The 14029-nt window shown below is 37.4% G+C and overlaps 1 protein-coding gene across 4 annotated transcripts in view; it reads left to right on the top strand.

Moving 5' to 3' along the window:
• The window catches only part of VCAN (versican), a 125823-nt gene that overhangs the window by 83476 nt on the left and 28318 nt on the right, over window positions 1-14029 (top strand). For all 4 annotated transcript variants that reach the window (XM_023742784.1, XM_004388838.2, XM_004388839.2 and 1 more), the window contains 3 exons: window positions 2919-3032; window positions 7572-7730; window positions 9023-9105. In XM_023742784.1, coding sequence (XP_023598552.1) covers window positions 2919-3032; window positions 7572-7730; window positions 9023-9105 — 356 coding nt within the window. The remainder of the gene's footprint in view (window positions 1-2918; window positions 3033-7571; window positions 7731-9022; window positions 9106-14029) is intronic.

The raw sequence follows: 14029 nt of genomic DNA on the forward strand, positions 1-14029 counted from the left end.
TACAGGACAAATAGCCTACATAAACCATGGCTTCATTTACTCTGAGACCAGAAGAACTGAATGGTGCCTGGCTACCACTACTGACCATTCTGATCAGGGCCACAATAGATGAACCCAATAGAATGGAAGAAAATTGTGGAACAGAACTTCAAATTCCTAAAAAAAAAAAAAAAAAACAGATTTATTGGACTGGTTGAGACTGGAGGAATCCCTGAGACTATTGCCCTGAGATATTCTTCAACCCTTGAACCAAAACTAACCCATGAGGTCACCTTGTAGCTAAATAAGAGATTGGCTCACAAAATAATGAATATCACCCATAAGTACTGTGCTCCTTTAAAAAATCACCTGTATGAAACCAAAGACTCAACAATTACTTTAAAACAAAGATGAGAATGTAAGGGGCAGGGAAACTAGGTTAATGGAAACGGAACAACCAGAATAGAAATAACGAGAATGTCGATGCATTATAAAGAATGTATCCAATGTCACTGAACAACTTGTGTAGACATTGTTGAATGGGAACTAAACTGCTGTGTAAACCTTCACTGAAAAGACAATCAAATATTATTTTTTAAAAAACCCAAATTTAAAGAGTTAATATATATGAAACTCATAGGCACTTAAAAGCAATTGCCGTCGGGTCAACTCAGACTCATGGTAACCCAATGTGTGTTAGGGTAGAACTATGCTCCATAGGGTTTTCCATGGCTGATTTTTCAGAAGTACGTCACCAGGCCTTTCCTCAGAGGTGCCTCTGGGTGGACTTGAACTTCCAACCTTTCGGTTAGCAGTCAAGCATGCTAATCTTTTACACCACCCAGGGACTCCCCTAGGCCCTCAGCAAGCACTAGAGAAGTGTTTGGAGCCCTGGTGGCGCAATGGTTAAGAGCTGGGCTGCTAACCAAATGGTCAGCAGCTTGAATCCACTAGCTGCTCCTTGGCAACCCTATGGGGGCAGTTCTACTCTGTCCTATCGGGTCCCTGTGAGTCAGAATCGACCCGACGGCACACAACAACAACAACATAGAAGTGTTTGGTATCATTAAGATATAATTTCATCACCACGAAGGCTATTTTTTTTAGGTAAGAATATATTATGTGCTTCATGAAAATTTAACTTGTTTTGTATGTTTTTAATTTATTTTTAAATATTCTTTTCATTCAATTTAAGTATTAACTTTTTAGCGCAATTGGAAAATGCTAAGGGAATAAAGTCATTAATTTAATCTGGAGAGGTCGCAGGGTCTGTGTAGAAAGGTTACATTTGTATAGATCTTAGAACTGGGGAGGATTTAAATAGGTGGTGAAGGGAAATATGACACAGCAAACAAAAGCACAGAGACCCACAAACTACAGAATGTGTTTGAGAAACTGCAAGTATTCAGGTATGCCTATTTATGGATTTGTGGGAGGGAAATACATTGGGAGAGAATATGAGAAAACAGATTGAGTCTAGTTAGGTCTGAGAAGGTCCTGCTTCAAATGCACTGAATAGTTTTATTTTATACTCTACACTGGTGATTTTTTAGATTTTACTGTGCAGCAGAATCACCTGGAAGGCCTGGTAAAACACAGATTGTTGTCTCCAGTCCCAGAGTTTCTGATTCAACTGGCCTTGGATTGGGCCTTGGACTTTGCTTTTTAATATACTCAGGTGATGCTGATGCTGCAGGTCCTGCGACCACACTTTGAGGACTACTGCCATAGGCAATTGGGATCCCTGGAATGTTTGGAAGCAAAAGAATAAAACTATCATGACTATGACTAAAGAAGATGACAGGCAGCAGAGTGTAGGATATATTGTCAAAGGAAGGGCCTAGAGACAGAGAGGTCAATTAGGTATTTTCAGTATTCTATATGTGAGGTAACTGATGATCCAGAAATGGTGGTGGGAAGTGAGAGGGGATTTCATGTAACTCTACTAGTGATGGAGACAATGACCTCACTCTGAATATCTTTGAAATTTTCTTAGGGTTGCCAAATTTAACATATAAAAATACAGGATGCCCAGTTAAATTTTAATTTCAGACAAAAAGAAAAGAAAATAGATAAAGGAGCCCTGGTGGCACAATGATTAAGTGCTTGCCTGCTAACCAAAAGGTAGATAATTTGAATCCATCAGCAGTTGCGTGGGAGAAAATACCAGGCATCCTGATCCCGTAAAGATTACAGCATAGGTAACCCTATGGGGCAGTTCTACTCTGTCCTATAGGGTCCCTGTGAGTTGGAATAGACTCCAGGGTACATGACAACACTAACAACAGATATAAACAGATAGCTGCCGTTGAGTTGACTACCACTCATGGCAATTTATGTATGATGTAACAAAATGTTGCCTGGTTGTGGGTTATCCTTAAAATTGCCAGCATATTTGAGCCCATTGTTGGGGCTATAGTGCTAATCCATCTCGCCAAGGGCCTCCCTTGCCCTTGTTGCCCCTCTATTTCACCAAACATGATGTCCTCCTCCAGCAATTGACCCCTCCTAATGATGTGTCCAAAGCAAGTTAGTTGGCATAAAGTTTCCATTGGCTAATTTTCAGAAATAGATCACCAGGACTTTCTTCTAGTCTGTCTCAATCTAGAAGCTCTGCTGAAACCTGTCCACCATGGATGACCCTGCTGGTGCTTGACATACCTGGCATAGATTCAGCACAGCAACACACAAGCCACCACGGGACAAGAAACTGACAGATGGGTGGAGGGATGTTTTTAGTGTGAGTGTGTTCAAAATATTATATGGGACATACTTAAACTAAAAAAAATATTCTTTTTGTTTTATTATTTATATTAATTTTTTTCATTTTATCTTTAAATTTAACTGAGTGTCCTGCATTTTATCTGGCAACCCTACACTAAATAGAAATTTTTGCTCTTTTTGAAAGTATTTTTGTGGCCTTTTATATTTTATTTCAGATTTTGATGAGTGCCATTCAAACCCCTGTCGGAATGGGGCCACATGCATTGACGGTTTTAATACGTTTACATGTCTCTGCCTTCCAAGCTATGTTGGTGCACTTTGTGAACAAGGTAAGAGCTGTTGTAGCATTTGTGTAATGAAGATTCTTGATACTTCAGACCTTGCTTCTGAATGCATTTTGTCATAATGAATTGGATATTTGTAGCAATTTTGACCTTATTGCTTATTCTTTCCTGTAGAAGAAATTCACAGGATATTTGACTAGATTAGGTTTCCTTATGTGTGGATAGCTCTCAACATCGGAACAAGTATTGACTTGATGATTATTGTTTTGCTGATAGACGGGAATTGGAGACACAAACACAGAGCAGAATTTAAGGACATCTAGCCAACAAAAAGGACATTGTAGTATGTATTCTTCCCGGGGACTAATTAGGCATCCACCTTAATCCACGTACGTGGCCTGCGTACCAAGGGATATTGAATTCAAAGTTAGTTGCCTTCATTTTCTCCCCCTCAGCACTTGAGACTTAGTGGACTTAGTTTTCATAGTCAAACTCCTCTGGAGAATAAACTGACATAGTTGTTTGAATACATTAACCTTAACTTGGCAAACACTATGTAAAAGACATTGTGAATCTGCTCACCAGGAAATTTTCCTACTGAAGAAGCATCTACATTTACTGAATGAAAGACAGGCCTATGTTCACGATGGCTTGAATCTCTTGATCCCTGTTATTTGCATTTTATGGCCAACCTGAGAGTGTATTTTAGGTGGTGAATGGTAAAATTTCTTAGTCCATCAATCAGAAACAGATTGCATGCTCAGCACATTCACCCTTGGAACGTCGATTTCCTGTACTAAAAGACATACAGTGGTTTGGCTTTGGTAAAAGTGCTCAGTGCCAAACTTCCCTCCCACCAGACAAAATGAAAACGTATTAGACACTCAGACACTTTGGTCTGGCCTGTGTTCTGCATTGCCATGCTAATTTGGACTTCTCCACAATTAAAGCAAAGCTAAAAGGAGCATGTATTGAATTGCTGTTTAAAGGGAATGAGTGATTACTGAGTTTTTAGGGTTTTTTTATTGCATAGGTTTTAGTCTGTTTTAAAATTATATTAAATTAAATTTCTTAGAGGAAAACGTTAGGAAGATGCCATTTGTTAAAGAAAGCAAAAGGCGAGACACTTCAGACATTAGAATATGTTTAGATGATTCTGGCTTCCATTGTTTCCAAGTACAAGGAGTGATTCAAAAATCATTTGTTCAACAAATATTTATTGAGCAGCTACTGTCTTCCAGGCACTGTTCTGGGCCCTGGGATAGAGCTCTGAACAAGACAGACAGAAGTGCCTGCTCTGTGGAACTGATATCCTGATGATTCAGATAACTCTTGACAAAGAATAAAGAGTTCCTGTTTGTTTAAGACTTTGTAGTTTACCAGTTGCTTCATTTGTTTGACACAGCAGTTCTATGAGTTAAGCAGGCCAGACCTTGAGGCTCAAAGAGGAAAAGTGACATGTTCACGGTCACACAGCTAGTGAATTGCAAAGTGGGAAGAAAAGTGAACCTAAGTGGCCTAACCCTAAAGCCTAGTTTTTTCTCAGTGTTTTCACACTTCTAAAGGAACTGTTCAAGGAGCCCTGATGGTGCAAATGGTTAAACACTCAACTGCTAACCTAAAGGTTGGTGGTTCGAACTCACCTAGTGGCTCCATAGGGGAAAAGCCTGGTGATCTGCTTCTGTAAAGATACAGCGAAGAAAACCCTATGAGGCAGTTCTACTCTTGTCACATGGGGTTGCTATGAGTTGGGATGGACTCCACGGCACACAGCATCAACAACAAAGGAACTGTCCAAGAGAAGCATTTTATTTATATGTACATCTGATGGATTAAGAGGGAAGTAACAAAGCTTTGAAGGGATTTTGAGGTCAATTACCTTTTTCCTCTTTGAAAGAAGAATATTGAAAAGAAAGAGTTAATATGTCTTGGATTTCTGGTGCTATCTAATTTTCAGTTATGTTTTATTTTATCTTAAAACAAGTTTGACATTCATCCACATTATTTGCTAAGGAACAGCTACCCCAGTCTGTTTACCAGATGCAGCTGTGATCCTGTGATTTACTGCCAGGATACTGGAAGATTTTTTTCTCCACTTTTCAGGTTGCCTAAGAACAAATGATTTCTTCATTAACAGCAGCATTGTTGTCTGAACAGTATTCTGTCCAAATTTCAGCAATGACCGTTTCTTTGTTTCTTCAGCTGACTTTTTCTCTGCATGAATAATTTCCCAACCCTCAATAACTCTAGAATAGGGAGCACATTTTGGTGGAATAAAAACATACAAAATCTAAACAGGGGTCTTGGATCAGCGGAGAGACAATTCTGAACACATAGATTGTCCTGAGCCAAAGCTAATGATAGCGTTTGCCAGTGAGAAGTGTTGAAGTGTTGGCAATTACATAAAGCTTGACAGCTGCATGCCAGAAGTGTTGAAAAAATTACCTGTACAGCATAAAGAGGATAGATTTCAGCTTTTGTGGCTATGAACCAGAGTTATTGTAAGCATATTCACCTAACTGAGAAAGGCATCATAGCAATGACGTGGTCATGCATCTAAGTTTTCTGATTCTTTGGGGGTTTTTTTGGTGTAAGAGGAAAAATATGTAATGGTAATCTGTTTAATGACAAAAGACAAAGAAAGAAAACCAGCCTAAAACCACTTGGGTTAAGTAAGGACAAGAAAGGGTGTACAGAAGAATTTTTTTCTGATATATTATTTAATAAGTTAGAGATCTTCTAGGATTTTAAACTGTCTTAAAATAAAGGATAATTTCCAGGATTAAAGAAAGCTGTGCTATTACAGTATCAGATTATTGACTTTGGCAGTAAGAATGTTGTGAAATTTTTTCCAGTTCTCCTCCCCTCGTAAACTAACCCCCTCATATATGAAAATTTGTTTTCTCCCTACCGTTCCTATATCACTTCTAAATTCTTCCAAGTAGCTGACCCTTGCTTCATTCTTGGGTGCTGAGTGTTACTTTTATACCAAACCAACTTCTGTGTCTTGAATTCTCTCCTAGGAGATTTGATGGTCTCTGAACAAGACTTTAATAAAACTCAAAACTAATTGTTCAAAATAGTCAGTCAGCTGTAACTAAACAACAGGCCTGATAGACTAAACTGAAAATCAGGAGTGATCGCAGAGAGAAGCTGCATCTGTCGTATGATTATGGTCGAAATCACTGAAGCCAGGGAAAAAATAAATTTTTCAGAATGTATACTCTCCCACAATTATAGAAAGAGGAGTAAACGGAATGAGGGTCAGGGGACAATTTGAGTTCCAGTTCAGCCACCAAGTCTGACTTCCAAGGCAAGCATTTATTTAATTAAATAAAGTTTATTTTCTTCATTGATCAGTAAAATTTGGCGGGGCAAGGGGTGTTATTAGGTAACTGGAAGGTTTTCTTGGTACTTAAAATTCTATAAACTTCGCGGTTTTGTTAGTTTTTACATGTAATTAGTTCAAGATACTTACTTTTTCGGAAGAAAGAAGTTGAATGCTAGCATATTTTAAGAAAGTCCAAATTATTTCTATTGATCATTATTCAATGTATATGAATAATAACATTGAATTATTTGACCCCACCTGTGGATGGGTGAGTCTGAGAGAAGATTGCCAATGAGAATATAGTGCTATGAGCAAGGCTGCTTTCTTTGTGAAAAATGCATAAAAACTGGCAATCTAGAAAGTATAACTGAAGCTTATTGCCAGTGTGAAATTTAGATATATTTGAAAAATACTTTCACCCCTAACAAAATACTGATGATAGTGTGCTTGTGAAAGAGAATAAAATACACACACACACCCCCCCACGTGTGTGTGTGTGTGTGTGTGTGTGTGTGTGTGTGTGTAGCTTGGTGAAATGGAGGGTACTTTAAGTTGGGTTATTTCATTCTTAATAAACTTAAAACAGCCCACCTTTTTTTCACATCCTGGTGCATTTGCACAGGAATCCCTCTCCTTTTGTGAGAAGGCACATAGTCCTAGTTACATCCCAGAAGCTGCCTACTCATGAACGATTTTGTTGTTGTTTTCTCTCTCTTTGTAAATCTTACATGGCAAGAGCCTGTGGCCCCCTAGTTGCCCTTCTGGGAAATGGGAAAGAACTGCTTCCCAGCCTTTGAAGTCCTTATGCAAATAGAGCATTCATAATCCTCCTATCCGGAATTCTTATCTTATCACTTGAATGATTCTCTTTAGAAAAGTTTTGTTGGTAGGGAATTAGCCCCAACTGCTTCATCAGGAAGTTAGCAGACACTGCAGCCCAACAGGTTTTGGCTGGCCCCTAGTCCATTTTTCTCTCTTGCTGCAAACTGACTTTAATCAATGAAATTGCAGTTAGGGAAAAATACCGACTTTTCAGCCCAAAGAAGTAGAGCCACACACACTTCTCAGGAATCAGCTGGGCTCTCTCAGTAATCATTTCTTTGTCATTGGGTAGTCACTAAGTTTTATGAATCATTTACCTCTGGGACATTGCATAGATAATGACTTGGATCTTCTATTAACGCTTGGATTGGCAAGCCATGCTTAAATGACATAGGTGAGTTTAATCAGCCTCTGACTGGTTTTCTTCCCAGACACTGAGACATGTGACTATGGCTGGCACAAGTTCCAAGGGCAGTGCTACAAATACTTCGCCCATCGACGCACATGGGATGCCGCTGAACGGGAATGCCGTCTTCAGGGTGCTCATCTCACAAGCATCCTGTCTCACGAAGAACAGATATTCGTGAATCGTATGTACCAAATAGACTTGTGTTTCCTGAAGCCTCACTCATTCTCACCACAGTCTTAGGTTTTTCTGTATCCAACTGAAAAGAAGTAGCTTTCTTGATTGTAATTCAACTTATTAAATCCCTCATCTGTGAACGACTTAAAATCATCCCACTCTATGAATCCCACATTTTGGGAAACATTCAACTATAATATGAGAAGGTATTGCTTGGTCTGCCAGCAGTAATATGTGGAATGGTATCTTATAGGTTGAAATCACTGCCAGCTGATTATTTCTTGACTTGCAAAAACGGTCATTTCATATGGTTCAACCTAACTCTTCATGATCCTATTATGAATATGCTTATGGGTTGTCTAATATTGAAAAGATACTGTCAGTTATTTTTTATCCTGCTAATTAAAATTGAATTGTTAATAGCACCCAAATCTTATCCTCTACGTGTATTGGTTCTCATCCAAGTTTCCAATTATTTTAAACCATAGAAAGTGGGCTTCATATTAAGAACATAAATAAGTAGAGATTTGAAGCTAACAAAGCTTAATACAAAGCTGCTTAATAATTCCCAATTTTAGATTCACCACCAAAATAAGATAAAATTAATAAATTCTAGCAAAGAGGAGGACAGCTAGTTTTTACGTAGCAAATGTGTAAATTTTTTTATTCAGTAAGCATTGTTTGATGCACTATTAAATATGTTCTCATGATGCTTGCTATCTTTTAGACGTTTGATTGTTATTTTGTAATCTGGATAGAGATTCATTCAACATTATTCCATGGTATCCTTATTTTCATCTCATTGTGAAAGTAAGTTTTTTTTTTTTTGCGTGGTTTCATAGAACTGTCTGGTCAGGGTGTTCCCTGTTTAAAATGCTTTGAGAAGAAACACGTGGCTTCTAAAAGTCAGGCTAGCATGGGTAGACCTGGCACATTTTATTGGGTCATTGAATTTCTGCCAATGGCATAGTTTAACTAAAAAGTAAATGGAAAGTTTCTATCATGAGTTAGGATAGGAAAAAAAAAAGTACTGTTCTAATAAACTGCCAGGGAAATAATTGTCTGTGTCCAATATTTTAATGTTTTATGATATGTTTGTAAATTGGCTTTTTATTTTAAAGCACATAGGGCAGAAGAACAAAATAAAGTTACATTATGAGAGTTCTTTACAAGCAACTAATAAAAAAAAATTCAGAGAAAAGGAAGCATGATTCACTCTGAAAATAATTCTCTTCGATATATTTCCATACGTATATAGGAAAAGTAGTAACAATATGTGTGTTTCTTCCCGTCCCTTAGGTGTGGGCCATGATTATCAGTGGATAGGCCTCAATGACAAGATGTTTGAGCACGACTTCCGTTGGACTGATGGTAGCACACTGGTGAGATGCTGATAAAAATGCTACTGATTTGGGGAACTTGGGGCTGTGCAAGGAATGTTTCAGGAGGGTGCATTAGACTGGAGATGAGTTAAGTGACTTGCTCAGGGTCACTCAGTGAAACAGGGAAGGGTTAGGAATGAAGTCCTGGCCTAACTGATCCAACTTCCAGTGCTCCAATCACTATGACTGTCTTTAAAAGAGGTGTGTACCAGGTTTCTATTGAACTGGAAAACAAGATAATCAGCAGAATTGCCCTGGTTTGACTTTCAGATGGTTATTTTTGCTTTTTTATAGCTTCAAAGCAAAAAGGCAAAGAATAAGTGTAAGAGAGAGTGCTTTTTCAATTAATTTTCTTTTTTAACCTTTTCTTCTGACTTTAATAATTGAGGCAGACATCTGCTATAAGGAGGCATGGTTCATTTTTATCCAAGCAGAAGTGTTCATTTTTTTATCTTAAAAAATTATTGATTTATAATCATGTGAATCTCCATACATTTCAACTGTGCTAATTATATATATATACATATATATATATACGTGTGTATATATATGAAAGAAGTGACTTAGTAACGTTGGCCACAAAATGCAATTGAACCTAATTTTTTAGAAATAGTTCAAGTGAGGCTGGCTATACTAGTGATTCTCAGTGCTGGCTCTTCATTAAGGTCACCTGGGGAGCTTAGTTAAAAAATTGGTGCTTGGGCCTCAGCCAAGATTCATTAAAACAAAATCTCTGGGAGGTGGGGCTTGGGCAGCTACATTTTTAAAGTGTTCCCAAGGTGATTCTAAAATGCAGACAAATCTGGGATCCACCGGGCTAGATATTTAATTCTAAATTAGATATTAAACCAAACCCACTGGTGTCGAGTCGATTCCTACTCATAGTGACCCTATGGGACAGAGTAGAACTGCTCCATAGGGTTTCCCAAGGCTGTAAATCTTTACGGAAGGAAACTGCCACGTCTTTTTCCTGTGGAGCAGGTGGTGAGTTCGAACCACTGACCTTTTGGTTTGCAGCCAAGTGCTTTAACCACTGTACCACCAGAGCCCCTAGATTAGATATTAGAGAGTAAAAATTTAAAAAATCATTTTAAACTCTTTTTTATGTGAATTACTGAGGTCCTTATATATTAATATTACTTTAAAATAGACAATTTTTATTTTAATTAACTTAATTTGCAAGTGAATATAAAAATTAAAAGATTTTTTCTATATATTACAGATAGTTAAAACTGTTTTTATATTTTGTTAATGTATTCACTACATAGTACAGGCATTTAATGAGTTCTCCCTTGTTGAATGCACAATTCATTCCTTGGGATAAATTGGGTTTCTAGGGTACCTCATAGTCTATTATTAAGTGTCCCTTCTACCATCTTTCCTTATAAATAGCCCAGTGAAAAGTGCAGGCCCTTGTAATCCCCAGACTGCATCATGGAAATAAGAGGAATGCTCCAGGACTCAGGTGGTCAATTCTAGTCGGTGCTTGCTTGTGCCTTGCAGACCTGGGCCATGACTTCTCTCAAAGTGTACCTATTGGCTGGGTTCCTGTATGTTCCAGCCCTGAGCTTACAATAGCTGCCTTTGGCCAGGTGGAGTGTTTGAAAAGCCTGTCATTTGCTACATACTGATCTGACTGAGCCAAGTCCCAGGCTGCTTCCAATCTGCAGTTGGTTATATAGAATTGCTTTGTATGTTTTCATTCTTAGAGTTTATGTGCATTACTAGATGTTTATTCTGGTTCCCCATTAGCAGTTAAGCTCTTCAAAGGAATGGTTCTTTTGCTGCTTTTTATTTCTCACAGTGTCTAGGATAAGGCCCTGTACTCCTTGTGAGCTTGGTTAGTGAGATTAAATAGTGGCCTATATCTGGCAGCCACACCAGATCTGTCAAATATCTTAGGGAATTCATCTTACTTGTCAGGTGCCATAAAGGTGAGCTTGACTCATCAGATATCATTCTTCCTCTATGCCAAAGCAACTATTATTTGTCTGGGTGCATTAATTTTTAATGGAGGCACTCAGATACTGTAGAGAAAATAATTACTTTTTCCATGGTCTAGACTGACCCTAAACTTGGTAAATAAATGAGCATTGTCTTTTTTGAAAGAGAAATATCAATCTTCCTCTGAAATGTTCATGTTGGTTTACTGGGCCACATAAACAGAATATGACTTCGAATGAATTCACACTTTAATTGAAACCCAACGATTATAGAGTGAGAACTAAGTGAGGGCTTGAGTTTGAAGAAGGGCCACAGCTGAAATAAACAAGCAGAGCTTATCAAAGAAATGACACAAGTAAATCCAAAAAAACCCAGACAGGCCCTTGGTTACGGGCCCTTGGTTTCGTCTTAATTCACTCTTTGTGTAAAATAAAAGTGTACTAAGGAGTGTCCCTTAACTTTGAACATTTTGGAACAGAAAAGACCATCTGCCCAACAGCCTGTCTCCCTCCCATCTGACTGATCTCTGTCCCACTTCCCTGCTTTTGTAACCACCCTTTCCTCTAGCCCCTTCCTTTCTGAGAAGGCCTAGGTGTCTCTTAAACTCGTTTGTAGTTCTTTCTACAGCCACCATCCCCTTAACAGGTTCCATATGTGTGCTGGCTTTTGAATAAAATAGTTCCCCTTTGTTCATTGTTTACTCCAACTTTCTTGCTTTTGAAAATATCCCTAATAGTTAGTAAACTCTTCACTGTGGAGAGATGTATCTGATTACACTTGAAAATGGTGTTAACTGGACTGTATGCATTTTTAAGGACTTCGTTTATATTTTAGAGTGATTTCTCCCATCTCTCTCTCCCCTGTCTTCCACGTTTTGTTTGAAAGATTTATTAGAGCTTATCCTTCTTGGGAGGTAGAGCAGCATTAAAACAAAAAGAGCCTTTGATATTTACCTTATACTATCCTTTGCTATACAGTCTTACAACTCAAAAACAAAGTTTATATTAGGTCTCGATTTCAATAATTTCTTTTTATTGAAATAATTAAACTTTGTTTTTAATAAATTTGCAGTGTAATTAGATCATATTCAATATGATTATGCTTTATATCTAGACTTATTCAATTATAAAAACTTACACTAAATTACTCATGCTGTTTGACCAAGTTATCTAAATTGCTCTTATTCTTCAGACTCTGATTGATTTTTTTCCACATTATTGGCCTCTGTTGTAGGATGCTGATATCATTACTAAAATGCCAAATTCTCATCTTTGTTATATTTTAAAAATCTTTTATTGAATTACTTATTTGAGGTATTTTCCCAATAAATTTCACAAAGAGCACTCATGAATAAAACTGGTTCTAGTCTGACACTTGTGATTTATATTAAGGTTATTTTCTCTTAACACATTATAGTTTTTAATTTGTCACTTGTCTTTCTACTAAGCGTTATTCTTTAACTTGACTATTGATCTCCAGTAGTGAAATGCATCTAGTGCTTTATTAGAAACTCTAACAAATAACTTCAATAATGAATTGCTTTACTTGTCACCCAAGTAATGTCTTCAAAGATACCAAGTTAAACCATCTAAGTTAAATACACATTAAAGCTGGAACGCTTAAACAGACTTTTCTTATCTAATGTCTATACTATTAGCTGACTTTTAACTTTTTTTTAACCTGTTGCTAAATGGATGACTAATCTGAAGTGTCTTCTTCCAGATGTTTTCCACTTCCAATGACCTTCCCCTCCCCTTGCTACTCCCTTGTTACTTTCTTCTTAAAATTCTTTAATGGCTCCCCATTGCCTTCAGTATAAATTCTAATTATTAGCATAGCACACAGAGCCCTTCATGATCTGCGTCCTGCCCACCAACTCCATCTTCTACCACTTCCTAAGCTACATCACCTCAAAGTACTCACACTTGTTGGTATTAACCATGATCTCGCACCTCTGTGCATACACTTGCCCTAGTGCTTTGAATGTTCTGCCTCTAATTTCACTTACTAAACCTTCAAATGCCTTTCTTAGCCTAGAGTCTCCTTCTTCCAGGAAGCCTCTCTGGCTGGAAGTGACTTAACAGTCTCCACCCTGTGCTTCTGCAGCCTTCCCTCCTACCACAGAACTCTGTGGGGTTGACTTTCTGACACTGAACCTTCTGAGGCAGAACGTAATTTTCACCTCTATTTCTTCAGCACCTAGCAAAGTGGTTCACCTAAAGTAGATATTTAACAAATGTTTGTTACATGAACAAACGATAATTAACACACATATGTTGCTCAGCCAATTCACTGTTATCTTTTAAATCCTGAAATGGCTACATTAAGGCTTTTGGCTTAATCTCTTTGTGACAGTTTCTGTTTATCTAAATGAAATTTTTTTTTTTTAAAGTTGTACTCGTATGAAAAACATAATAGATATTCTAATCCTGGCAGTGTAGAAAAATAGATCAGTTTTCCAATATGGTGACCAAAAAAAAAATGTTCCTGAAGAATAGAAGTGTATAGCTGAGTATAATGCTTTTTACCAAAGTCACTAACCGGAAGGAAAACAGGTATTTCTATGGGAAATTACAACAATTTTGTCTACGGTTGTCTCAGAAACACCTTTTTAATAAGTATTGGAAAGACAAACTAGAAAGCAAACTTTCCAATCTTTGTCACCCCTCCATGTCTGCATTCTATCAGGGCAGGTTTTACATGAAGCTTTAGGAAACCGAGTTACTCAGAACTTTGAAGGGAGATTTTTTTTTTTTTTAAGATAGGCACATAATCTGTCAATACATTTTCTAAAAGAAAAATGCCTTTAAAAAACATTTATATTCAAATTATAGTAAAACAAGAATAGGGAATATAAGTCCTGGATGTTATCAGCTCATTTCATTTTTTTTTTTTTTATTGTACTTCAGGTGAAGGCTTACAGAACAAATAGTTTCTCATGAAACAGTAGTACACATGTTGTTTTATGACATTGGTTAAC

The sequence above is a fragment of the Trichechus manatus genome, unplaced genomic scaffold, assembly GCF_000243295.1.
Source record: "Trichechus manatus latirostris isolate Lorelei unplaced genomic scaffold, TriManLat1.0 scaffold00217, whole genome shotgun sequence".
Classification (NCBI taxonomy): Eukaryota; Metazoa; Chordata; class Mammalia; order Sirenia; family Trichechidae; genus Trichechus; species Trichechus manatus.